Source organism: Centruroides vittatus, unplaced genomic scaffold, assembly GCF_030686945.1.
Source record: "Centruroides vittatus isolate TY-2023 unplaced genomic scaffold, ASM3068694v2 contig_1832, whole genome shotgun sequence".
NCBI classification, from domain to species: Eukaryota; Metazoa; Arthropoda; class Arachnida; order Scorpiones; family Buthidae; genus Centruroides; species Centruroides vittatus.
Window position 1 is genome coordinate 1,590,779 of NW_027121128.1, and position 27,990 is coordinate 1,618,768.

Below are 27,990 nucleotides of genomic sequence, written 5' to 3' on the forward strand. Positions count from 1 at the left end.
TTAATCAACTTCAAAACAATTTTAAAATGTAATGTCCTTTATTAAATTTAATAATTTTTAACAGCAATATGTTTAAAAACTCATTTTAATACATACATATTTCAATGAAAGACTTGAATGAATAAATCGCATTATAAAATTTTTATGTGAAAATACATTTCACATTGAAAGACATTTTAATATAATGAAACATTTTAAAATTAAAATTATTTTAATGCAAAATAAATAATATATATTAATATAAATACTAACTATGCCAAACAAATTCAATAAGCATTATAAAAAAAATATTTTTTTGATACTTTAAGTATCAGAGTTGTCAAAAATCAACATAACTGTGTTGGCGTCTAGAATTTCTTTGGAAAATCTTTTCTGAACTTGTTTTACTTATGGAAGTTTCAGTCAAGTTTACAGATTGTTGGAAGAGTTGAGAAATATGATTTGATGAATCATGTTCATCCAAATTTTTATGTAAATCATTAAGATGTTCAAAATTGTCTTGGTAATCAAAACTGTGAGACTTAAACTCGTCACATGAACTTTTTATTGGTGATGGTGCCGAAGATAATGATTTTCTTGAGCAGCTAAGCGCAGAAGATTGTTGGCTGCGTGAGCCAAACAGTTCTTCAATTAAAGTTGATTTTTCTTGATTTCCATTTACATCTCTCTTGCTATTTTTAGACGAAGATGGTTCATAAAAAGAATATTCATTTTCTTCTTTCTCTACATTATTTAAATAAGCTTTTAAATAACCACGTGGCGTACTTGAAGATCTCTTTCTCAAAAAGTTTTCAAAATTTTGATTTTCATCCTCATTAGATTCTTCTTTACTTAATGTTTGAAATTCAGTTAGCAGTGCATCTTTTTGATCTTTGTCTGGTTTTATTTCATTAAAGTGATCTAATGTATTATCACTCATAGAGTTAATCCCATCCTCATTTAGTCCTTTAGATTTACCACTGCTAGTTTTTGATAGGTAGTCATCTAATTTTTCATCATTTAATTTATATGAAACTTTACTACTTGCAGAATTAACTTTATCATCTTCATATTCCTTGCTTTTGGCACTATTAGGAACAGGTCCAAAATGATTAACTTTCTCGCTATCATTAGCTGACATCGAAAAATTTAATCTTCTTGAAGATGTTAACTTAAGATCTTCTAAATCTGCATCATCTAAATTATTATTAATCACAGATTTTTTTCCTGATGAAAACTCAAATAATGACTCTTGTCTGTCTTCAGAAGTTTTTGCTGACAGACATTCATAACTGTCTGTTTTGAATTCATCTTCATTTTCCTTTGTAACATCCTATAAAAATGATATTTTATATAAGTTTACATGATTTTATATACAACAATTTTAAAAACTAGAATTAAATGTTTAATTTGTAAAATATTAAAATATAAAATCAAAAATTCCTATTAATGTAATAGACTTTTGTATATCCTTTTAAAAAGTTTTAATTCTTTATTGTAAAGAATATACAAACATTGGGTTCAAATAATTTTATTTATATTTGTGATATTATATATTATATGAATATGAAACTTGGACATTAAGAACAGAGATATAAGAAGGTTGAAAACAGTACAAATAAGGTTTCTAAGATCGGGCAAGATGTAGGTTAATTGATAAAATCAAAACAAAATTAAATTCTTAAAAATTCTTTTTTGTTTAAAATGTTTTTTTTATCTTTATAAACTGTGAAGAAATTGTAAATCAGAATTAAGTAATGTAAAAGTAACTCTGACTTGATTAAATGAAAGAAACTTGCCATTTTCCATAAGTAGTATCATATTCATATATACAAATAAATTTTTAAAAAATTCTGGAATAAAATATTATATATGAAAGTTAATACGCTTCAAAAATAATTTCTTTCCACATTTTAAAAATTTCTATGGGTGTAAATAAAAATGTTAATTCACAAATAAAGAGATATTTATATACTATTTGTATAATCAAAGACATTTCTCCCCCTTTGTAATTTGTAAATAAAAAGATGAAAAATGACAATAACATGGATTTACAATGATTATAAAATTTTGTTTTATTATAACAAATTATAATTTTGTCTAATTGAAGAATTATTCTCTAAATTTTTGCTACTTCTTAATAGTTTTGAATTTAAATCAACAATTGTAGATATTAATAAAAATATTTATAAATTCATTCTTACAAAATAAATATTTTAACATAAATACATTATAATATGAAATTATACATAGTCATAAAATGTATATAAAATCTAATAATATTGTCTAATGATATAAATAAGTGATTGCATTATTTATTTACATTAGTGTATATTATGCAATGTTAATGAAAGTTAGATGATGTATGATTTCATATGATAAAGAAATCTTTCAAATAATGTATTTTCAGATAATTAAAATAATATATTTTTAGGTTCCCAAAGCAATATGGAATTTAAAGATATGATGGACAATTCACATTCTATGAAAGATATATACAGTAGCAGTTAACATATTTTTTAAATATATATACAACAGCAGTTAATTAATCCAGCATCTACAGGATCAAACTGATGACAGAGTGCTGAAAATGCTGAAATACCAGACATTTTTCTACTTTTGCAAAATTCCATAATTTATGCGCTATCTGAATGTTGCAAACATTGTTACTTGTTTTGTACAAGTGCCTGCTGGTCTGTGCTTCTGATTTGTATATGCATGCTCTTTAACCTGTCTGTTGATAATATAATGCATGACTATCTGTGTTAAGATTAATTGAAAAACCTGCAAAAACATTAACAAACACATTAATGCACAAAATCAACATTCACAATGATTTGTGCACATGTAATATTTATTTTTCAGATGTACTTTATTTCCAGCAGGAGTTTTTTATGTAAAAACCATGTGTCCAAATAAATTCCAATTAACAGAACACCTGCATGCTGGATTATTGGCTACTTTCTAGAAAATGCTAGACTACTGGAAATTACAAATTTTATCAAAATAGTCTCATTTCTTTTACTTAAACTTTCTTTCATTTCAAATTTCTTTGTCATAATGTTCTGCAAATTTCATCATATTAACATTCTGATATTACTTGATCATTACTTGAGTCTTTATTTTTACTATTTAAACTGTTCATATCTTATTTCATTTTATAAATTTCTAAATGCCTTTACTATTCTCATATCTAGTATTAATAAAAATAATTAATCCCTTATGAAGAATTTCAGTGAAGATTTTATATTGAAAAATTACTCTTTCATAACATATAAGAAGTAAATATTAAAAGAATATTTTAGAATTTAGTATTATTGATTGGTACCACATATATTGAAGCTATAAGATTAAACAGCAAACATAAATTTTGTTATTTACTGTAAATAGAAAATTTAAAAAAATTTTTTGAGATATTAAACAAATAGACAGAGACACTAAAACTAAGCCAAATTGTTTTTGTTTAATAATTACATATTTTGAGACAAATTGACTGATAAATAAAGCTGAAAAATTAAATTAAAAGACATATATCAGATTTTGTATGATGTTAGTATTGATTTTTAAACCAATGCTACTAAAACTAAATAAAATAAGTTAATTAAGTAATATAAATACTTTATATAACTTTAGTAACATTACATTACAAACTTTTTGTACAAATGCTGTATAGAAACAGCTGAAACTGCAAATAAAATTCTTATTTTTTATGTTACAAATCTTAACAGATGATAGAATTTGATAATCTTCATTTAACTTCCAAACAACAGAACTAATGGAATACAATACATAAATCCCACTAAGCAGTGGTGATATTCAGCGGGTTTGCACAGGTTCGCCCGAACCCGTTGTTAAAATTTTCAGTTTTCCGAACCTTGTTAAACACATGGAACATTTCTCAGTGGTTTTGTTTTTTTTTAAATATATTAAAATATATGTATTATACTCTGTAATACTACTAAACTAGAGCCTTATACCCCGTTTGCACCGGGCATTTCAATCTAGATTGTGAGCAAGGTCGGGGACTATGTCTTGGTGCGATCTCTCTCGACTGTTTCAATCTCGACTGAAACGAAGTTTAATCGTGATCGATTCAAGACGGTTCTTGAAACTAGATCCAGTCATAAGAGATCTCACAATCTCACGCTTGTGAGATAATACAAGAAGGCTGTGGAACACGTGTCGGGCTATGGACAGCAAAATAAAAAAAGGATATTGTATTTCGAGAGATGATGACATCTGTCTATTATTATAAGCAGTGCCATTTGGGGTGAAAAATTTCTCTGCCTAAAAAGAAGGTCGACAGCACTAATATACTATTGTTACCTGGTCTTCTTTGCCCAGGGCTCGTTACGTTCCAAATATGCCACTGATTATTAGATATATTGCAAGAAAAGGTATTGTATTTATTTCTAGCCAAAACTTCCATTTCGTTTGTCGGTGATTGTCAGGGAAAAATTTTCTGCTAGCGAACCCTTTGTTAACTATTTCGAATATCACCACTGCCACTAAGAAGAAAAAAACACTGTAAAAATGTTGGTGGTTGGATTATAGAATATTTAATTGCTAGTTTTATTACTTTTATATAAATGAAATTTAGTGTTATAAAGATGATTACATCAATCAATTATTCATTACTAATATAAAATGATATTGTAATATTTTTAGTTATTTTTAAACAAATACTTTTAAGGACAGATGAAATGACCTCAAAATTTCAATTTTTTAAAATTGTTTAATTTCTGAGATAACTCACGTATATACAAAAATACAGAAAAGTAGCAAAAATGAATATATATTTTGGTGAAAATTCTGTAATGAGACAGATACTAAGTAAAATTTTGATGGATTTTGCTAGATACTAATTCTTGAGAACTTTAAAGGTAGAGAAATATCTGAAGCAAACAAAAAAAATTGGAATTTAAAATATATACAATGTATTTACATTGTATATACTGTATTTGGAAGATTGAATATCTAATAACATTGTAAATTCAAAATACATCATAGAAATTTGATTCAAATATAATGTATTCTATCATACCTGTTCCTGTGATGTTTCCAACTGGTTTTTCTTTTCAGCTGATTTATTTAATCTGGATTTTGTATTTGAATTAATAGCCTCAACATCCTTTTTATTTTTTGAAGCCCTACTACTATTATTACTAGGATACTTTAGCAGTCTGTTACTATATATAAAATCTCTCTCTAATTTCAGTTCTTTTTCCTAAACAGAAAAATACATATATAGAATTATTAAAAGTGACTATAAATTGAGATATAAAAAAATATTAATTATTTAGCTAACAAAATGTTATATAGCAGAATCCTGATTATCCAAGGTAGTATGGACTGATGCTATCTTAGATAAATGAAAACTCAGATTAAACAGATGGTCACAGCCATTTTGGAGTAAAATTTACAAATAAAAGTGATATATCATAAATCTTTTATAAGTTTCTTTTTATACCTTACTTAATTTAATCATATATAACAGCAATATGTCTTACATCATTTATTATACAGCTAACATGTACAATAGCTGTAAGAATAAAAAGTGTGTGTTATTGTAGTTAAGTTTTAATAGGAATGATTTGACTCACTTTGAAGTTAAACGATAAACGGTAACAGAAACAAATCATCCTGTAATATATGTTTTTGATTTAAACTTTCTTTTATAAATTATAGTATAAGAAATGTAGTGTACTCACTTATGGGTTCACCTCATATCAAGATTCTACTGCATAATATATATAATTTGAATATATAAATTTAATAGTATATAAGTTTAGATTTATCACTGAAAGACTATTAAGAAAATCAACAAATTATTTTTTTTAGTAACTGTTCATTAGGAAACCAAATTCCTATTAAAAATTATGTATTTAGATTCATGAAATAGTTATTTTTATAAATTTATATATTCACTTAATACTTTTTCTTTTCTAAAATAATTTTAAATGGATAAATATTATTTTGTGATGAAATGAGTTTTATTCCTTCCAGAAATTAGGAAATGCAGTATCATAATAATATATCATTGAAAAATCAATAAAATTATGAATTTAAATTTCTGCTCTGAACATATTCTTTACACATTTCTATATATATTTAAACAGTAAATTCTTATTAGAGTCAATCTCTACCTGGGTATGCTAAAGCAATGATGCTAACCAATAGTTAACAAGCATTATGCAATTTTGTCTTCAAAGAGAGTTATACTTTTTCTTTGAAGCCAAATATGGCACTATTACACTACATGTATCATTTTGAAACTGCAATTACTGTTTCTTAGACAATTTTTGAAATTAAATGGCAAAATGTCAAAGTAATTAAAATATATATAAAAACATGAAAGACTCAAGTATAAAAAGAATCATTTAACGAAAAATCTTATAAAACATTGATGTATTTTCTTAACTATAGTTTTCTCAGTGTATTCATCTAATTTACAGATTTTTTCCAGGACCTGGAGAAACTTACAGGCTTTTAGTGGTTCCTATCCCTCTAAATTAATGTTATTTTTACTAACAAAAATCTTTAATACTGCTTTTCATTAATAAAAAAAACACTATAAAAATTTGAGTGATTACGAGGAAAGGAAAATTAGAAATAATTAATGCATTTGATAAATTTTCACAAAAATTTAAATTCTTATTTTATCTATGACTAAGTATATTTTTGAATAATTTTTTTTAACATATATTTTAGTTTGCATAATATATATAATTTATCATAAATTATTTTTAAAATAAACATATTTAAAATTAACTATGATATTTTATTTACTTTTAAACATAACTTCAGTTCATCATATTTAACTTGAAGTTGAGTCAATTGCTCTTGAGATTGTTTAAAATGAGCTACTTTAGCTAACATTTCCTGCTTATGAACTTTGTTTGCTAATTGCAATTTTCTTGTTAGCTCCTGAAAAGAAATAAACTTTTATTTATAAAACATCTTATATATTATTATATAAATAAAGATTTTTTTTGTTCATATGTGCTGTGAACTAAATGACAAAAAAACAAACAATAACTGAAAATACTATTAAAATATTACATAATTTTTTACATAAATACTATAGATTAATAATTAACAAAGCAAATAAAATCATAGTCAGTTTCAGTTATTTAATACAACTATAATCATAAATTCAATAGATAATTTCTACCAATTAATCAGGTTGGAGACAAGTCTGCCCAAGAGGGACTACCATTATTTTGCGTTTCAGACTAAAAACATACACATATGGCGACAGGCCTTCCTTTTTAGGCTTCATGTCGCCAGTAGTAAAAAAGCCTTTTATCTGCTCTTGGGCAGACTTGTCTCCAACCTGATTAATTGATTAATAATAATCTCGCCATCGGACGGAAAAAAATCGACAAAAAGATAATTTCTACATTAATTTGTGATTAAGTAAAAGAGTAAACTATCTGTTTATGACTATGAAATATTAAATGTAAATAACATATATTATAAATCACAATAAGCATACAATTAAATAGGAGATCTTATCATAAGCAGTCAATTAAATTATTAATTGAAAAAATTTAATGAAAGAAACACAAATTAGCTATTTATTATTTAAAAAGTCCTGTAATAAGACTTATTTTAACCCATTTTTATTTCACTTATTTTTGTAATATCTATTAAAATTTTATAAATATCAATATTACATTCATCATTATTGTGTCATATTGTAGTTCTATGTGTTGGGAGCTACTTCTGAAATTTCTTGACTAATTCTTTTTTTTTTCCAGAACCATCATTATCATTTGTATCTTCAGCTGTGAACTGATTAACAATCTGATATTTACAAATTAATACACGTATATATAAATTCCCTTCTGAAACATTCTTTTCAGCCTAACAAGTAATTTATTCTAATGTACTGTACTGTATCTCATTACTTATTCAGTGATGCAAACTTATAATAGCCCATAGACTCAATAATTTAAGCTTACAGAATAATTTATTTTTTGTAATTTAGAATCATTTATGTGATAGTACACTTGTGCAATAGTCATTTGTTTGTACTTCAACAATATTATCCAGTTGTTTGTTTTACTGAAATCAAAAATAAATGTCTCCACAGAAAACTGGATACCTATTACACTACTGTATAGGTCTAAATTGCATTGCATCTATATATTTTCTTCTGTTTCATATTATACACAATACTGCATTGCTGATCTGTAAAAATATGGCTGTTATAACAATGTTACTCATTTGTTGACCTTGTGTGATTTGCATATAGCTCATATGCAAATTGCAATAGAATTGATATACCTTCAGTTTTAAACCATAAACATGTCTTCCTGACTTTTGTTTTTTTCAGTTAATTTAGTATATTAAATATTTTTTAAAATCAAGAAATACAATTAATTTTCATTTTATAAAATTTCTTAAACTGTAACCAAAAAAAAAAAAAAATTAGGTACATGGTGTGGATGTACTGTGGCCAATTTTGGATGCTAGGCAATTATATTTTATAACTTAATCTAAATGTTACTATAAATGAATGTAATACCCGTTCTGAGTGATTTGTATTTATTTTTCTTCCAACTTCTTTTACAGTCAGTTTAGTCTGATTTTGAGCCCACCCGACATATTTAAAAAGTTGACACCAATGAATTTATTTAATGCTGAAACGAATATAAATATTTAAATTTAAAATATGTATATTCTTCAAAAAATAAATTGTATCTAATAAATACTTTTTTATTTTGATATTTTAGTTGTATTTTCTAGAAAATTCTAGGAGGGTTGCAGCTCTACAGTCTTTATGAGCCACTTTACTAATGCTAACTCTATGTCACATGTTTAAGATCACTTTTATAACATCTAAATACAAATTTACCCATTTGTCTTTTAAAGTTTCTAGCCTGAATTTAAAAGAAGATATTTTATCAAAACTTTCTAATATTCTTTAAATTTTTATTGAAGATACTTTTATTAATTTTTACTTTAATATTTGCTATAAATTTATATTAAATTTTCAGTTGAATGCTAATATTCTTTTTAAAATATTTTGTATTGAATTTTATATTAATTTTATTCATTACAAATATTGTTTACTAGCCGTGTTTCCCATCGTTGATGGGATATACTTATTTTGTGAAATTATATTTACTTACCTAAAGAGTATATCTGCCAGAGAATTGTTTGTTACATATTCATAATAATCCTATTAAAGATGTGGAATATTTTCTAGATAAACTTATTGCTCCTGATATACAACATTTCATGTTTTATTATCAGGGGCACAAATGAACAGAAATTTGCAGCTACTAACACGTGAGCATGCAACATAGAGTTGGCCATGTGACTTGTTAATGACATTGCAAAGCATAAATCGACTGGAAATTGTAGGCATTTAAATTCAAATGGGTAGTGTGTCAGAATTAATGGTATGCTATTAAATGATATATCTGTCCTTGAATTTTGAATGTTGGCATGAAATTTCTTTCAAGTATTTCAGTGGCACCAAAACTTGTCATTTGGAAGACACTATTTTAAGCCCTAATGTTCTTTAAGAAATGTTTAGTGTGAGGATGAGTCTCATTTAATAGTGATAGAAGAGGTTTGGGAGGCAAGAACAACATCCAGTTTAACTTTGCCAGAAAAGCAGCACATCCCATGATTCCTTCTTCTACTTCAGAGCACTGCAATACCCACATACTTTATCCATAGACCCAATATTAGCTGATGATAAATAGTCTAAAAGAGTGTCATAAATGATGACACTTTAGAGCTTTTTGCACCAAGGAATCATAGTACTCCTTGTATGCTCAGAGGCACTCTCAGAGACTCACAGAATGGCTTGCCATTCTCTCTGAGAACTAAACCTAGCTTGTCTCAAAGATGGGTTCTCTGAATCTCTGGACAGCCTTGCCTGTTTACTTTTCCTCGAAGATCAGCCAAGGTTTTGTCGTTTCCGAGTAGACATAATCGTCACTCACACAAATAAATAAAACTCACACAAATACAGATTTTGCTAGTTAACTAATTATTTTTTTAATGTCAGCTTTTCAAATATAATAGTAAACTTCAATAATACACCTTTCTTATAATCCCTTAACAGGAAGTACTAATTCATGTGTAGCCATCTAGTGAAGAGTGAGACAAATAGACAGACAGAAATCTGTTACAGTTTAAATTAATTAATGTAGATTTTGAGATGACGTATATCTATAAACCATCTCCTGAACTGACGGATTCAAAATATGAAGTTTGGTTAAAATACATTCAGGCGTTTTCCTGTGATGCGGCAACAAACATTTTGACTGCTACAGTTTTATTTATGTAGATTAAAACTGCAACTATAATAATTACTATTTTTTGTTCTTTTACGTATTTTTAAAGTTATTAAATTTAAATAATTTAGTCTAAAAACTAAATGCATAATAAATATTTTAACTGACCTGAACTGAAGCATTTTGATAACAGAGTTCTTTTTCTAAATGTTCAATTTTCTTTTGCAATTCTTCTCTTTCTGGGAGTTGTTTCTTTTCACATAATTGTTTAAATTTATTTAGTTCAATCCTTAATAACTGAATTTCTATATTTTTAGCTTTAAGGCTTTGTGCCAACTCTCTAATAAATAACATTGACCATTATTTCAATTCATGAAATTATTATTAAAAAATGTTATTTACTCAGTGGCGTGTTACAGCTTCACAGGGCCCAGGTGACTTTGAATTAGAGAGCTCCATGTACAGCATTGACTTCAGACATTTTTCTTTGAGAGAATTTTTTAGGAAAATATTTTCTTATAAAACATTGGTTTGGGACCCCCTATTTGTGAAGACCCCAGGCAATTGCCATTTTTGCCCATAGGATAACACACCACTGTATTTACTATGCTATAGACAATAACAATCATTCCACAACAATAACTAAAAAAACAAATGCATTAATTCAGTCTGCATACAACCATAAAATTTAAATTTTCCAGTATATTATTAATAAAAACATAAAAACAATATATATGAAGTTTTATCTGAAAACCAATTTATCCTGTAATTTATTTTAGAATATCTTTCAGAAATAACTTTTATATTAAATTTTTCTTCTAATATAAATATCTATTTCAAAAACTATAAACCAGATAAAATAATTAAACTGTAATAATAACAGTAATTTTTATTAACAATTTAAAGAAAATTTTAAAACAACCAGACTAACATCTTTTTATAGATTATACTATAGTACATTTATAAATTAAAAAATTAAAAAGATATCTTGACTCTTTCTGTCATGTGGGAACTAAGAGGACGTTTTTAACATGTCCACCATGGATTTCAGATTCAGATATTTATAGGGCTCTATGGCTCTATGCTACTAGATTTGGGCAACTTTAAAAACAATTTGGGCTACATTTTGAGAATTCTGCTTTACTTTTTATAAAACCTATCTGGCAACCTGTGATGTTCTCAACAGACACATGCTGTTTACTTGCAGTTTATTTAAAATGTTATTAATAATTATTAATTAATTAAAGTAGCATTCTGTATTCTGATATCTTAATAAAATACATGGCATTTGGCACATTGTATAGAAATATGTAAATTTCAGATAATTGAAACTCAATAATTTGAAGTTGCAATTATTTTGTCCCTTGAATTTCAAAATAATGAGGGTTTCCTGTTTATTCTTGTCAGTTTTACAACAATCGAAATAATTTTTTTTTCTAATATTTCTATCTAATAAATAAATGAACTGAATATACCTATTTTTTTCTCTTCCTTTATTCACAAGTTTTTTTAATGCATATACTTCTTCACTGTGTGATTGTAAAATATCTGGTAATTCTCCTTTTGCAGTTTCAATTTTTAAAAATTCTCTTTCTTGTCTTGCTTGAAATCTTTTTAAAAGTCTATTTTCTTGATGTGCTTCCTAATTTGAAAGGATTAGCAAAATTATTAATTTTCAAATTAAATTAGAAAATTAATATTATAAAAACAGTCAATTATTATATTTCACACACTAAATTTATGTTATCAAATAAATTTTTTCTTGGAATAATTGATAACTATTATAAATAAGTAAAAAAAAAAAAAAAAATTCCTTCATTTAATTAAAGACTGTTTTCAAATTAATTACATGAACCATTCAGAAACATACTGTACTGAATGTATTTCATTATGTCTTAACCATCAAAATATACAATATATTTTAAACTAAAGGTGTGTAAAGAAACAAAATCTGCACAAAAATCAAGCTTTCTTATTTTTACAATATGATTATTCAGTAACACAAAACTCCAAAATTGGTTTCTTCTGCCTCTAAATTATGGCATCTCGATTCTGAATTGTTGGCTTTTCTGATTTTTGTCTTAACACCAGTCATCAGTGTTTGGACTTGATATGCTATTTCAGTTCCACTTTATTTTTGTTGGTCACCCATTTTTTTTACACCTGTTTCAGCTGGTACTAATCATTCAATTGGATGCAGCCGAGAAACATTTTAACATTGTTCTCTTTGCTGACTTAACAGACTCCCTATTCCTATAGTACAGGAACTGTATTTGTTATTTAATACACAGCTGCAAGGTCTGGACAGTAGACATACAGGCCATTTGAGTGGTGTTTCTTGAGGATCAGTCTCTTAACACACTCCTTTATGTACACTTCTTTGTTGATGCAGAGACAAGAGGGGGCTTGAAATATTTATCCATGAAACACTTACACTATCTTTAATATTATTAAATTGTTACTTTTGTAACATCATAAATTTCACAGCTATTTGAATTCAACAAAACTTTCAGCTAATTTCCATACAATATATAATTAAAATATTTAAAAATTACCTTTAATTGTCTCTCTAAATCTTTAATTCTATTATTCAAATCGGTAAGTTCATGTTTCTTTGCTGAAAGAAGTCGTTCAGTAGCATAAGAGTGTTCTTTAGCACTATAGACATGTTTTACATCTCTAATAGAAGTTTTAATTTTATTTCTTCTAATCATTGTTGGATTATCACTCCATCTTCTTTTTAGAAAAACTATAATAATTCATAAAGGATTCAATTACTGTAAACCACAAATAGGATGTAATTATAATTGCCTTACAGTCCTTATTTTTAAAGTTATTTTTAATTGTCTACATGGACATTACTCATTACTAGGACTTTACACTGGTGTTTGGATTTGGTTAGTTTACTTATTTATTTTTAATTATACAGTGAAATTATGTTATGTATTAAATTTACATAACATAATTTCACTGTATAATTAATGAGAATTATCATCCAGTTGTTGTAACTCAGTGTTGGAATACGTATTTATTGTAAATTTTAAAAATAGTATTTTATTGTTGGGAACCTATTATATACAATGTCTTATTTTATTATTGTTATTTAGTTTTGTAGTTTGTAGTATTGTTATTTATTTTAGTTTTGTAGTAATACTGCTGATGAGGGGCATGCAAGCCCGAAACAAGTGTAATATGTGTACAGGGAAAATTACTACAAGCGATATAATAAAGAAAATTTGTTTTTTCTGAACTAATTCTCATTTTTGTGTCAATATCTAAACACTAGTGTAAAGTTCTAATAATGAGTAATGTCCATGTAGACAATTAAAAATAACTTAACAAATAGGATGGTACAAAAGTCAGTTAATTGAGATAGGGTTTTAAGATTATTTTAAGAATGTTAAAATTGGTTTCAAACAGCTGCATATTATTATTCGTTTTTCTAGTCATTTCATTAAAAGTGCAACGATTTTTAATCATTCTTAAATATATTTCAATTAACTAACTTTCTAGTTTGTATTTGTTTTGAAACCATGTCATTCTACATTTTTGTTACTTAAGCACAATGAAGTGCAGTTAAAAGAGTGCATCAACTAAAAAGAGCAAATAAATGGATAAAAGTATGCCTAGTATTCATTTAATTGCACTTTATTATGCTTAAGTAACAAATAACTTTCTAGTAAAAATACTGTTTATCAGTATAAAAATATATAGCCATCTTGGAGACATAGAATGGTTTTTACAAAATGTTCCAGAAATGTTTGGCTAAAATTTCATAGGTTTATAGAGAAGAAAACCCGAATAAAAAAGTCGAGGGTCATGTTTTGATTGGAAGATTAATTACTGAGTTATAAAGCATCAAAATGTAGTGATATCACTCCTGTTTTTAAATCTAATAATGTAATGTATCAGTAATTAAATTTGGTTACTAATCACAATTTCTTTATTAAACAGCTCAGTTTTTAATTAATATCTATTTTTTAGGTATGAAGAAAAACAAATTTAAAGGTACTAATTCACTAATCACAATTTCTTTATTTAACAGTATATTTTCTTATAGAAATAAGCCTTTAATTAAACCAAATGTAGTTCTTGAAAGTTACATTTACCTATTCACAAACCACTGTTGCCAATAATGCCTTGCAAATTTGTCTGTCTTAAGCTTCAAATCTGTACTACTATTTAATCTTTAACATGATCCATTGCTCTAATGCTGCAATTACATAGCCATTTCATGTATGATTGAGCAAATCAGAACTCACACGAAACCCAATGTCTCTATCAGGAAACTTTTCTGCAAAGACATTATGTAGCCAAGAACATCTTTGCAGTTGTTTATCAGTGTCTTTGAGAAATGAAGACACTGTCAACAATCACCATTGATAGAGGAAGAGTAACGATGGCACAAACATGTGGAGGAGCAAGTTATTGCTAGAATAATGATGATGATCGTAGTACAAGACAAACAGACAGAACAACAGGCACCACTCAAGTATATGGTGTATTCTTTGTAAATACCAATTATATCCATACCATTTACAGCAAGGCATTTGCACCACACTTTTCTTCCATGAGTACAATTTTGTCAAATGGTGTCTGCAAAAAAGTATTAATCTTTGTTTTCTCAGGAATGTGCTTTTCATAGAGGAAGCAATATGCATTCAAAATGTAATTCTGAATTTTTGCAACAATTATCTATGGGCTCAGAAAAATCCTCATGCTATCATATCTGAAACATTTAGGCTGGAATAGTTGGAATAATTTGATGGCCCAATCTTTCTGCAGGTCACTCACAGATTAAAAATATTCAACATCAAATGTACTTTGCATATAATGAGTTTCAGCACATTTCTGTTTTTGTGCACAAAAATATCTTGATATTAAATATCTGAAGAGGTGGATGGAAGAGGAAGACTAGTACTTTAGTCTACATACTCTCCTTCTTTAAATCCTCTAGATTTTTTCTTATAGAAATAATTAAAATCTATGGTTTATGCTATTCCAACTGCCAATGCATAGGCTCTAGGAGACTAATGTTAAGTTTCAAAGTGACCTTTGAACTTTTGTTGGAGATAGTGACAAAAGAAGCACACAAATACCTTTTGAAGAACAAAAATGATTTAATAAAAAACTGTCACTACTAGACCCTGAGATATCAGCCAATCCAGTAAGACAATGAATTGAATTTGTGTACATCCCGATAGCTGTAGACTATTAAAACGAATTTAAACAAAGGTTCCCAAGGGTCAAATCGAATTAATTACAATAATGGGACTAATAATAACCGAGTTACAATTATATCTAAAACTCTGAAACTAAATATACAAACAATGTCTTGCCAGTAGGTGGCTGAACACTTCAAGTCTCAGTGTTGTAGTTCCTTGAGCTTTAGCTAAAGCTCTGTACATCTCCTTTCAACAACGTCTCTCTTGGCCCAGTGCCACTCTCACTCAAGCTCAGGGACATTTTCCATGGTTCGGCTACCTCGGTCCTCTCGAGATTTTGCTTTTATCCTCATCCAAGACTTGACCCAAAGTGAGTTCTCCTCCATTTGAACCCCTCAGATATATCCTTCCCATTGACTCCAGCGGGAGTTAGGAAAGTACCTGACTAAAAATGGGCGATCTTGCATGGGAACGAGAGAACATTACGACTATATAATGGGTGTGGTAGGAGATATCATAGATTTATTTCGGAAGGGAGAGAGAGAAGATCTGCAAGTCCAGATTAAAGAACTTAACGATAAAATAGAAAGCATTATGCAGCCAACCAGACCGCTCTATTCACAAGTTGTGACGAGTAAGAAAGCGGTGTCTACTAAAGAAGTCATTTTCGTGGAACCAGAAGCAGAGGGGGATGACCCCGAAGAGACGAAGAAGAAGCTGAAGAAGAAGATTGACCCCAAAAGTCTTGGGGTAGGTATTCAGGCCGTGAGAAAGTTGAAGAAAGGTGGAGTGGCTATTGAAGTGGGTAGCGCAGAGGAGAAAGTCAAACTAAGGAAGGAAATAGAAGGGGTTGGGCTTAAAACATCAGAGCCCACCAAGAGGAAGCCACGGGTGATAATATATGGCGTCCCCAAGGATTACACCAAGGAAGAAGTAATAGAAAGCATTTACCACCAAAATGAAGGAATAGCCGCAGTTCATAACGATGTCAAGAAATATAAAGCAGAAGTCATAGCAAAGTTCCCTCTGGGAGGGAGAGACAAGCCCAGAACAAACTGGGTATTAGAAGTTACCCCAGTTTACAGGAATATTCTTAAAAAATTCAAGAAAGTGAACATACAGTGGATCAGATGTGGAGTCGACGACTTCGTGTCTGTAATACAATGTTTTAAATGTTGTCGTCTCGGGCATTTCGCCAAGGATTGCCCGGAAGGAAAACGGGTATGTAGTCAGTGCGGCCAAGACCATACATATCGTGAGTGTCCAAACAAAAAGACCATTAAGGAGTGTGTTAACTGCAAGAAAGAAAAGGGAAGTAACTATAACCATAATTCATGCGACAAGAGCTGCCCATCAATAATGAGAATCAGAAAAATGATAATGACAAAGATCGATTATGGACAATAGTCCCGTCATTAATCAAGAAAATGAAATGACTGTTTTACAAGTTAATCTACAAAAGTCTAAAGGAGCCATGGCAGCTTTATGTAAAACGATGGAGCGAGTGGATGTTGCTATTATTCAGGAACCCTACTGTATTAGGGGTTCAATAGGTTGTGTTCGGAAGCAATACGTGCTTTTGCACGAGCCCTCTCCACTAGCCGCCATAGTGGTTAGGAACGCCAGGATCCCAGTTTTCTATCACGGGAACCTTAGCACTCGTAGGGTGGCCTGCGCCACTATAGGCACTGGTTCCAACCAGTATGTTCTGGTCAGCATCTACTGCCAAATAACCGTAGATCTTGAGGAGATTCTTGCCCCATTGGACAATATCGTTGGGCAGTTTCGAGGAGAGAAGATCATAATAGGTGGGGACATTAACGCCCACTCCCAACTGTGGGGCGACCCCGATAACGATGACCGGGCCGACGAATTCTTACAGTTTGTCAGCGCCAAAGGGCTGTACGTTATTAATGACCCCAGTTCCCTCCCCACGTTTGATGCCGCCATAGGGCAAAGCTGGGTGGATATCACTTGCTGTAACGGCAGGTCGCTTGGGCATGTTACGGACTGGAGAGTGTCGGCACACGCTAGTCTTAGTGATCATTCTTATATCTTTTACAAGATCGGAATTACGGGAGAGACTGAAGAAGGTGTCCTGAAATACGATGTTAAAAGGGCCGACTGGGCCACCCTTGAATCAAAGCTTAGGGAAACGGTTGAGGCCCTTAGGCTGGATGAGATTCAGGACAGTACAGTTGCAGAATATAAAATCAGTACTTTTATTAATGTCCTCGAGGATATTTGTTGTGAGACAATTCCAAGGAAGAAAAAACGGGACAGGGCCGTCCCCTGGTGGACCCCTGAGCTTTCGGCTTTAAGGTCTGAGAACAATTGCCTCAGGCGGCGTTATCAAAGGGCAAGGGACCAGAATGAACGGCAAAGGAAATATACTCTTTATCGAGAACACGAGAAGAAATATAAGGCGGCTATCTTGAGCACAAAGCTTGCCTCCTGGAAGGACTTTTGTACTTCTAGTTCCAACAGGCCATGGAGTTATTTATATAAAAGTTGCACAGGAAAGCTTAAAACAACAAACATTCTTCGGAGCCTCAATGCCAACGGCGAGTTTACGATGGATACTGAGAGCACTATCAATGCCCTCATGGACCGGTTTTTTCCGGTCGATGACCCTGACTCTGACCGTCCAGAGCATAGGAAGGTCAGGGAAACCATCGAAGAGAGTTATCAGGCAGAGGATGGGCCTCCGTTCTCCTTTGCAGAAGTGGAAGATGGAGTGCGTCACTTAAAGAGGGGCAAGGCCCCTGGCGTGGATAACCTGACTAGTGAGATTGTTCAGAAGATTTGGACGATGATACCAGACACCTTGGTCACGCTTTACAACGCATGTCTTGAACATGGCGTTTTTCCAGAACGCTGGAAACAGGGAAAACTGACTATAATACCTAAAGGAGAAGGAAAGGCGAGAGACGAGGCGGGCAGTTACAGGCCAATCAGCCTCCTTCCCGTGATGGGAAAGGTTTTGGACTACCTTATCGTCCAAAGGCTAACTTACCAAGTCCTGCATGAAAAGGCGTTTAGCCCGAAACAATACGGATTCCTACCGGGCAAATCTACTGAAGATGTCATCTGTTCAGTCGTTACCGATGTCAAAGACACTATCAAAGCATACAAGTATTGTTGCCTCCTAAGCTTGGACATTAGAGGGGCGTTTGACCACGCCTGGTGGGCGCAGATCTTCTTGCATCTAAGGCAATGGCGCTGTCCGAAAAACCTCTACAATCTTGTGAGGAATTACTTCAATAACCGGAACGTCAGTTACACACACGGCAATGTCCAGATTACTCGGAAGGTCAATAGAGGATGCCCACAGGGGTCGAACTCAGGCCCCTTCTTCTGGAACGTCTTGTATGACGGGTTCTTGAGGGTTGACAAAGGAGTGACAGAATACGCCTATGCTGACGATACGGTGCTTCTATTTGGTGCCAATTCCAGAAGGGAGATAGAGATAGTTGGAACAACCCTGCTTGAAAAAGTTACGGAAGTCGGGCATAATTACAAGCTTGAATTCAACTCAAAGAAGACGCAAGGCATAGTGTTTCATAGGCCGGGAGAAACGGACCTTTATAAGAGAGTCCCGACTATAAAAATGAATAACGACTCGATCAAAATAGTTCAATCCATGAAATACTTAGGGGTGGTTCTGGACAAGAACCTGAATTGGGCAGATCACATCACTATGGTCAAGACCAGAAGCGACTTACTCTTCAATCACCTTGCCAGGGTGGCCAAAGCTGACTGGGGGTTAGACTCAGCAGCCATCAAAGAACTTTACAATGCTGTCTTTATTCCCAAGATCACTTACGCTGCGAATGCATGGCATATAGCAGCAGACAAGGTAAGGAACAAACGGACCTTATTGGCCGCCCAGAGGCATGCTGCTTTACGTATGGCCAAAGCCTTCCGGACTGTCTCTACAGAGGCTCTCCTGGTGATATGTGGAATCTTACCAATTGACCTTGTGCGAGGGCGCTTAGCTCGCCAGGTGAATGGGTGCTAGTAATTGTGCTCCGTACTTTGATCGCCAAATCTCAGGATATTTTGCGTCGACAGATAAAAGGAATATACCGTTGGATAGCGCAAGTAGTAAGGATTCCGTAAGGGTAAACATTTTGGTTTTCCGACCGGTAGTTCGAAAGTTACGAGCGTCCGTAATTTTCGATTTTGCTCGGGCTCCTTAGGGCCCCTTTTTTGCCATCGATTAGGATTAACGACGGTATTAGTCAGATAATACTCCCATCTAAGACGTGTATAAATCTCATTCGGCTCACTCTTACGGTTATTGAGTTATTAACGATCTGATTTTACCGTTAACAAAGAGCCAAACCGCCACGTGGTTGCTAGCCGATCGGCGTGGTTTTATCCGTTCGGCGTCGTTCTCGTGTGTTAGCGGGTATCTGCCTCCCGGTTCCGCTTTTGGTGGTAACGTTATCTTTACTTTATTACCCACCGGGTTAGTGCGAGCTGATTCGGTTCGGCGGGTTAACGGCTAGGCGCCTAGCCGGGAAAGCCGAAAGTTCTCCATCGTGTTTAGCTCTTTATTTCGTTCCTTGGTCAGCGGGTATAGACTCTTTGGTTTGTTATCATAATTATAATTATAATTATTTTGTCGGTGAGTTTCTCATCTTCTGCGGAAACACGACTCGTTTCCGTATCTCGCAGTGACCTTTTCACTCTGCACAAAGGGCTTTGTTCCCTACCACGTGGTGGAGGTAGCCACTCGGCGTACTGTGTACTGTTGCTATTCCGTTGCATCGGTTAAGTGGCTTGGCTATTCACATTGTTCAGTACTCCTTGTATCTTCAATATGGAAGGTATTACCGTTCCTCGGGACAATGTCAATTCTCTCGAGGAAACTATTCTCGCAGAGGCCAATGAGCACTTTGTCAGAATTCTTGACCTAGTGCCAGAGTCTTATAAATCGAATATATCCACTAAGGGGCGCAAGGAAGTTCGGGAAAGGCTTACTCGCCTGTTCTCTTGCCTTGGTCAATTCCAAGGCATCCTGCGTGAGGTCAGATCCAACCACCCCAAGTGTTCTCCGCCAACAGCCCAGGCTGTTCCGGCTACCACGTATGCAGACATCACCCGGCTGAATATGAAACCTACCTCAACAACCAGGGCAATAAACAAATCTCTCCGAAACAAACTAGAAAATGAAGGCTCTGGCGGAAGCTTTGCTCTTATCCTGTACCCAAAAACTGACGAGGAGGGCGGCAATTCCACTACTAACATGCAACTCATTGAAAGTGAAATTAGGGAAAAAATAAAACCACATGAGCTCAAAGTGAAAGTTAAAGCAGTGAGAAAAGTAAAGGGGGATGGCATTTGTTTCAGAACAAATAGCCACAAGGAGGCCGAAGTCTTAGCAGAAGCCATTGAAAAGCTTCCAGAAATTCAAAGTAAAATCAAAAGCAGGATATCTGAGGGAAGGAGACCCAGAGTAATCCTTAACAACGTACCCACCACTGTTGACGAGGCTGAAATCCTCCCCATAATCTACGAACAAAATGACTTTCTACACACTACCACCAAAGAGGAGTTTCTTGACAATACAAGGGTAAGCACAATCCTGCACAGAAACAGTACTAAAGAAAACTGCAGGCACATCGTCTTGTCTACAACACCAAGGCTACGTGACTCCCTGATATGTACTAAACATATAGCTATCCAATGGGCCAATATTTTTGTTAATGATTATATCCCACTGGTGCGATGCTTCCAGTGTTGCGGGTATAATCATATTTCGGCCAACTGCCCAAACAAGCAGAGGTGCAGCCACTGTACCAAGGGACACAGGTTTGGGGAATGTAAGAGGCTTGACCACACTCCTTGTTGCACCAACTGCAAGGAGGCCAATAAAGATATTCCAGTTCAAGACAGATATACCACAGACCACAACGCCTTTAACCCTCGCTGTCCAATTACAATAAGAATGAAGACCCAGACTATAAAACAGACCAACTATGGATTGTAACCAGCCACTACATACTACGAGGTCACCTAATTCTTCTTGTTTGTCCACTACCGCTCATAACCTAATTACAACCCATGCTTCTAACCGTAACAGCCATACCAAAAGGAATATATCTATCCTACAGATTAACTTACAGCGGGCCAAGGCCCCTTCCTCCCTATTAAATAAAACAGCCGAAAATTGGAATTCTGATCTCATTGTGGTCCAAGAACCTTACCTCTTCAAAGGGGAGCTCACCAGTTACTCTGGCATGACTTCCTTCCCACCCAGGGGTTCTAAGAGCAATTTTAAAACGGCAATTTTGGTTAGGAATAAACACCTTTCCGTTCAGTTTTTGCCGCACCTCTCCACTACTTATGTCACCACCTGTTCTATCATAATTAACCATGGAAGTATATTTATCTCCTCAATCTATTGCTCTCCGTACCAGGACATCGAGCCTATGTTAGATGACCTGGATCAGATCAGTAAGACAGTCGCTGATAGACCTTGGCTGATTTGTGGGGACACAAATGCCAAATCGTTCTTGTGGCACAGCCCGGTCGAAGACAGCAGGGGTTTTCGTATGCAAGAGTTTGTAGCAACTCTGTACTTGACCTCATGTAACACCAGCCCCCTCGCCACATTCTATTCCACAAGAGGTGAAAGCTGGATTGATGTTACCCTGGCAAATATTCATATGGCACCAAATGTTTCCTACTGCTCAACGATGACCGAGCCGAGTGCCAGTGACCATAGGTACATCAAGATCGAACTACAGTTCGATATTGTGGATGCTGTCAACACCACCATGTACCATCACACCAACTGGACTTCCTTCCAACAACTTATTCAAGACAACTGGAACTTTAATATGCCTATTATTCAAATGGACGAAAGGGACATCGACAACTGCATCCAGAACCTCACTAACCTTATTCTTAACTGTTACCACTTGGCCAGCAAGAAGAGGACCAAAACAAAGACCAATGCCCCGTGGTGGGATGGGGAACTAACGAGGCACCGTAAGCATGTCCGTACTCTTCGGAAACGCTATCAAAACCAGACGGACGAGCAACTCAGGCTCACCCAGAAGGCCGAATACACATCCAACTTTAATAATTACAAAACCCTAATTAATAAAAAGAGACATCAAGCCTGGAGGCAATACTGCAGTCGGTTTAACGAACCTTGGGGTGACCCATACTATATTGCCTTCAAAAAGAGAGACAAGGTAAATATTCCTATGGCTGTTAAGACTAACGAGGGATCCTATACCAATTCCCTGGAGAATACTCTAAAGGAATTGTTTGAGTATCACTTTCCTCTCGACGACCCTGAGGACGACACCGTGGACCAAACAGAGACCCGTAACAGCACGATTGAACCAACCAACCAGGAAGATGATCGCCCCTTTACTTACAGAGAAGTCAATCATGCAATTAACCTTATCAACAACAAAAAGGCACCTGGTATGGATCACATCACTGGTAAAATGGTCAAAGAGGTGTTCCTCGCCATTCCATCAACTTTCGTCACACTATACAACCGATGCCTAACTTTGGGTTATTTCCCTCGTTATTGGAAATGTGCATCAGTAAAATTTATTAGGAAACGCCAGAATGAAATCCCTCAGTTCGCGAAAGACTATAGGCCTATCAGCCTGCTCCCAATTATGGGCAAGGTTTTAGATAGGCTAGTTATTACCAGGATCCTATCCTACCTAAGAAGAAAGAATGCCCTTAGCCATCATCAACATGGCTTTACTCCTGGGAAGTCCACCACTACGGCTCTCACCAAGATCACAGAGTACATCACCCAGGCCAAAGCTGAAAGGAAGCACACGCTGTTAGTCTCGATCGACTTCCGTGGAGCCTTCGACAACCTCTGGTGGCCCACAATCCTGCAGCAGCTCCAGGTTCACCACTGTCCTCGAAACTTATTCCATCTGATCAAAAGCTTTATCAACGACAGGAAGGCTGGCCTTTTTGCGAACAACATTAGTCACTGCCATCATGTCACCAAGGGCTGTCCACAGGGGTCAATCTCTGGTCCGGGCCTATGGACTATCGTCCACAGCGATCTGCTATCTAATATTAATAATGATAATGACAACAACCATCTTATCCAAGGCTATGCTGATGACACAGTTATTCTTGTCTCTGACAAGAATTCTGGCAATTTACCTATCCTCAGTAATAATCTCCTAACAAAGGTCTTCAGCTGGAGCGACAAAAACAAGCTCCCCATCAATTATTCGAAGTGCTGCTATATAATTTTTTCTAAAAACACTCCGCTACAGAGAAGCCCACGCATTGAGATCAATGGTGTCAAAATCTCCCGTGTCAAGGAATTTATATACCTAGGTGTTAAACTCGAGCAACAACTACAATGGTCCAGCCACATTGACATGGTGGTCTCGAAAGCAACTAAGGCATCAAACGCCCTTTTTTCCATCGCTAAGAATACCTGGGGCATTGGATACAAAGCAGCCAAATACATTTATCTAGGAGCAATTGAACCTATTTTGCTCTATGCGGCTCCGATCTGGGCGGAGGCTGCACAGAAGGTTCACATTCAAAGGAAGCTTTCTAAGGCCCAGCGCATTGCAGCTCTTAGGATCTGCAGGGCTTACCGGACAGCCCCGACCTCTGCCCTTCTGGTCATTGCTGGTCTGCTTCCTGTCCACATAAAAGCCAAAATGGCAGCCAGGATCTGGAACATTAACAAATTAGGCACCAGCAACCACCTCTGCAACACCAATAAGATTAATACTATGCTTTCTGATCTCCCTGAGCAAGTAAAGGAAGATATCAAATCCTACGGTATTGAGGTGAAGGATGCTAACTCTAATATGACGGTAGGCTACTCTACCATCAGTAGTTACACCCTTCCTCATGATGATACCTGTGACATCTCCATCTACACCGATGGGTCCAAGAACAACGAGAATGTGGGGGCAGCGTTTGTTCTTATTAACCATCAAAACGGCGACACTCATAAGTCTGCCTTCAAATTAGGTCCTCATTGTTCTGTCCCCCAAGCGGAAATACTTGCTATTACTAAGGCAATTGACTATGTTTTCACTGATTGGTTCCCCCGTAACAAAACCATCATCGTCTATACCGATAGCATCACTGCCATCCACTACATTACTGGCCTCCGGCGCAGAGGCGATAACGTTCCTCGAATCCACCGTCATCTTGCCTCTAATACGCACAACCACAATGTTCATTTTAAATGGGTACGTGGCCACTCGGGTGTAGCAGGCAACGAAGCCGCCGACAGCCTCGCTAAGTCCGCCGCAGCCTCCTCCCTCCCGTCTAGCTACGACAAGATCCCACCTTCTAAAATTAAGTACTGGAACTTCCAGCTTGCAATCCACCAATGGCAACAGGAATGGGATAGCAGCATCACCGGCAGGACGACTTACAACTTCATCCCTAACATCACCCAGCGCCTTCAGTGGAGACACTTCTCTCCTTCTTTCGCTATGACCCAGTTGCTAACTGGTCACGGCAACTTCAAGGCATACTTAAAAAGATTTCATATACTAGAAGACAACATCTGTCAGTGTGATGGCACTTCCATCCAGGACAGCAGTCACTTCCTCTTTGACTGTACGCTGTTCAACCAGAACCGTGACACTCTTATTGGCAGTGTACTCTATGCTGGCTTCAACTGGCCCTGTCCTTTTAACGTCTTCCTTGAAAACAAGGACATTTATTATAAGCTAGCAGACTTTCTCTCAGCGACGGCAGCACTGAATCCAGCGAGCAGTCTACACACCGCAAACAACAGTGTTCAAAATCCTGATTGAGTGGACTTCTCTTCAACAGTGTTTCTTCATGTACCCAGGAACTGTTTCCTTGTGATTCTCACTTCCATTGTGACTTTCTGTATCCTAGTGTTATGCTACCGTTCGCTACGCTACATGCTACTGTCTTATCTGTTTTACTGCTTTGCTTGTTCACCCCACCGCTTGTCAGGCAGTTGTCCTGATGCGTGCGCTGTGGGATCTCACCTCTTCCTCCCTCTTCCTGCCCCCACTTTCATCCCCTATCCTTCGCATTTCTCCTTCTTCCTTCATTTCTTTTCCCCTCCTGGTCGTACCTATGAGTGATACCAGGAGTTCCCCCCACTTTTCATAAATAAAATAAAATGCATTTCACAAAATCGTTTGACCTTGTGCTACATGAAAAGGCCCAACGCTATCGGGTCAGGAAAGGGGATGCCATCAGTGTTGGGGATCTCAGGTTTGATGCCGGCACCTATGGTTTCAGGCCGGCTCTCACCGACCTTCCCAGCCCACCAGATCGGATAACTATAATGGAATCAACAGAGAACGGACACGAGAATATAGAAGTGTATACAGATGGATCCAAGACGGATGAAGGAGTCGGGGCAGCCTTCGTGGTGTTCAAACATGGGAAAGAACTGACCAACCGACAATATAAGCTTGACGGAAGATGCAGTGTATTTCAGGCCGAGCTGTTGGCTCTTAAAATGGCAGTCAAGTATTATAGCGATAAGATGAGTGACGAGGATGTAACCATGTGTTCAGATAGCAAAAGTGCTATAGATGCATTAAAGCAATTTAAAGACAGCAACCATCTTGCGATGGAAATCAAGAATATTATTAAAAGCTGTGGAGGACGTGGAACCATCAAATTCAGGTGGGTCAGAGCCCACATTGGCCTGATAGGCAACGAAAGGGCGGATGAGCTTGCTAAGGCAGCAATTAACAAGAATAACACAGACTACACAGTGTTACCAGCCACTTATATAAAAAGGCAAATAGCAGAGGGAATGAGGAATAGGTGGCAGCTTAGGTGGACAGAGTCCACCAAAGGCAGGCATACTCATAACATCCTGCTGAACATCAAGGAAAGGCTGGAAGACCTATGGTGGATGCCCACAGGCTTCACCCTTACTCAAGTGCTCTCTGGGCACGCTTTCTGTAACTCCTACCTTCATAGGATTAATAGGAGCCCTACTGATGAGTGCGATTGCGGGGAAGATCAGCAAACCGTTCTACACCTTATCTTTAATTGCCACAAATTCGCCGCTCTGCGGCAGGAGCTGGAATGTGTCTTTTATCATGAAAAGCCAAGTCATACCTTTGACCTCTACAATGTTACTCGGACTAAATCTACTTACCCGGAATTCTCAAGGCTTATTAACGCCATTTTTAAACGGACCTAAGTCACTGGGATAGGCCTCCCATGTGGCTCTGGTGGTGTGAGGCCACCTCTCGGTGTTTGTTCAACTGGAAACGCACCAATGTAGACATTGTATATACCTTTGTTTTGTTTACTTGTTTTATTTGTTGTATGGCATAAAGATTAATGCTAATAAAGGACGGGAAGCCCTCTGCAGTGCTAATGCGGAACAGAGGGGTATTCTGATCCCCATAAGGGGAAATGATGATTTTCCTTAAAAAAAAAAAAAAAAAAAAAAAAAAAAAAAAAAAATATCCTTCCCATTATCCAGACCAGTTCACCTCAGCAGGGCTCCTTACTTCATCATCATACTAGAGCTGGCCTGGATATGAATACAAATAACAGAGAAAGGGTGGAAAGAGCATATGAAAAGGAGGTGGGCAGAGAAGACAAGAAAAAAAAAAAAAAAAAAAAAAAAAAAAGACAGACCATCACACTGGACTGTTGAAAGTTGTAAATATGTCTGGTTTACTTATATTTGAGTGTGTTTGACAATCACTGTTAAGATACTGGTAGACCTGCATGGATCTTTTTGAACACTTGCTATGATGTTCACAAGCTGGGATTAAAAACTCAATTTTTTGAAAAATCTTTTTAATATCTAAAAAAATAGAATTAATTAAAAGAAATCTGTTAAATAAAGAAATTGTCATTAGTGAACAAATTTAATTACCATTATATTGCATAGTTAAACTTAAAAAAATGAAACGATGCTAATTAATGTAAAATGAAAATGACAAGTTATTATGTGTCAGTGTAGTGACACTTTGATGCTTGATAACTTGCTAATTAAGCTTCAGATTAAAAACAGTTCTTGACTTTTTTATTCAGTTTTCCTCTTCTATAAGCCTGCAAAATCTCTGAAACACCAAGTATAATGTCTTAAAACTTTGTGCATAATATCATGGAAAACAGCTCCTGATCTTAAATGCCATTATGTATTGCATTTTTATATTTCAGAGCAAAAATAATTGATAATGTATTTCCAAAATTTATCAAATTTATATTTTTTAATATAATTTTATCATCTTTTATTCATTTTATAAAATGTATATAATATTGCTAATAAATGTATTTAAATTTTATTTACCTTTTTTGTTATTTTTTCTTTTCTGATTATTTTCATTTTTTTTAGGAATGTTATCTTCAGAATCAGATTCAAATTCATCTTCAAAATATTTCTCTACATTATCATCATTAAAATCTGTGTCTTTAGTATCTTCAGTAATTTCATTACTATTCTTCATCTCCATTATTAAAGTAATATCTAAAATATTTTAAATTGATTCATCATTATTAAAAATGTAAATATTAAAAAACATCATCATTTAAGAATAGATTATTAGGATCTTCAGATACAACCTTTATCTGTACATATTCAAATTTTA

The 27,990-nt window shown here is 34.3% G+C and overlaps 1 protein-coding gene across 1 annotated transcript; it reads right to left on the reverse strand.

The window, feature by feature from the left end:
• Positions 1–408: 408 nt before the first annotated feature.
• LOC136969971 (lebercilin-like protein) lies at positions 409–27,981 on the reverse strand. The gene is made up of 8 exons (XM_067264329.1): positions 27,693–27,981; positions 12,794–12,987; positions 11,714–11,880; positions 10,407–10,578; positions 6,769–6,906; positions 5,024–5,206; positions 560–1,312; positions 409–498 (listed from the first exon to the last, which is right to left on the reverse strand). Exons 1-8 carry the CDS (start codon positions 27,853–27,855, stop codon positions 409–411), a joined length of 1,860 nt encoding a protein of 619 aa, XP_067120430.1. The 5' UTR covers positions 27,856–27,981.
• Positions 27,982–27,990: the final 9 nt, after the last annotated feature.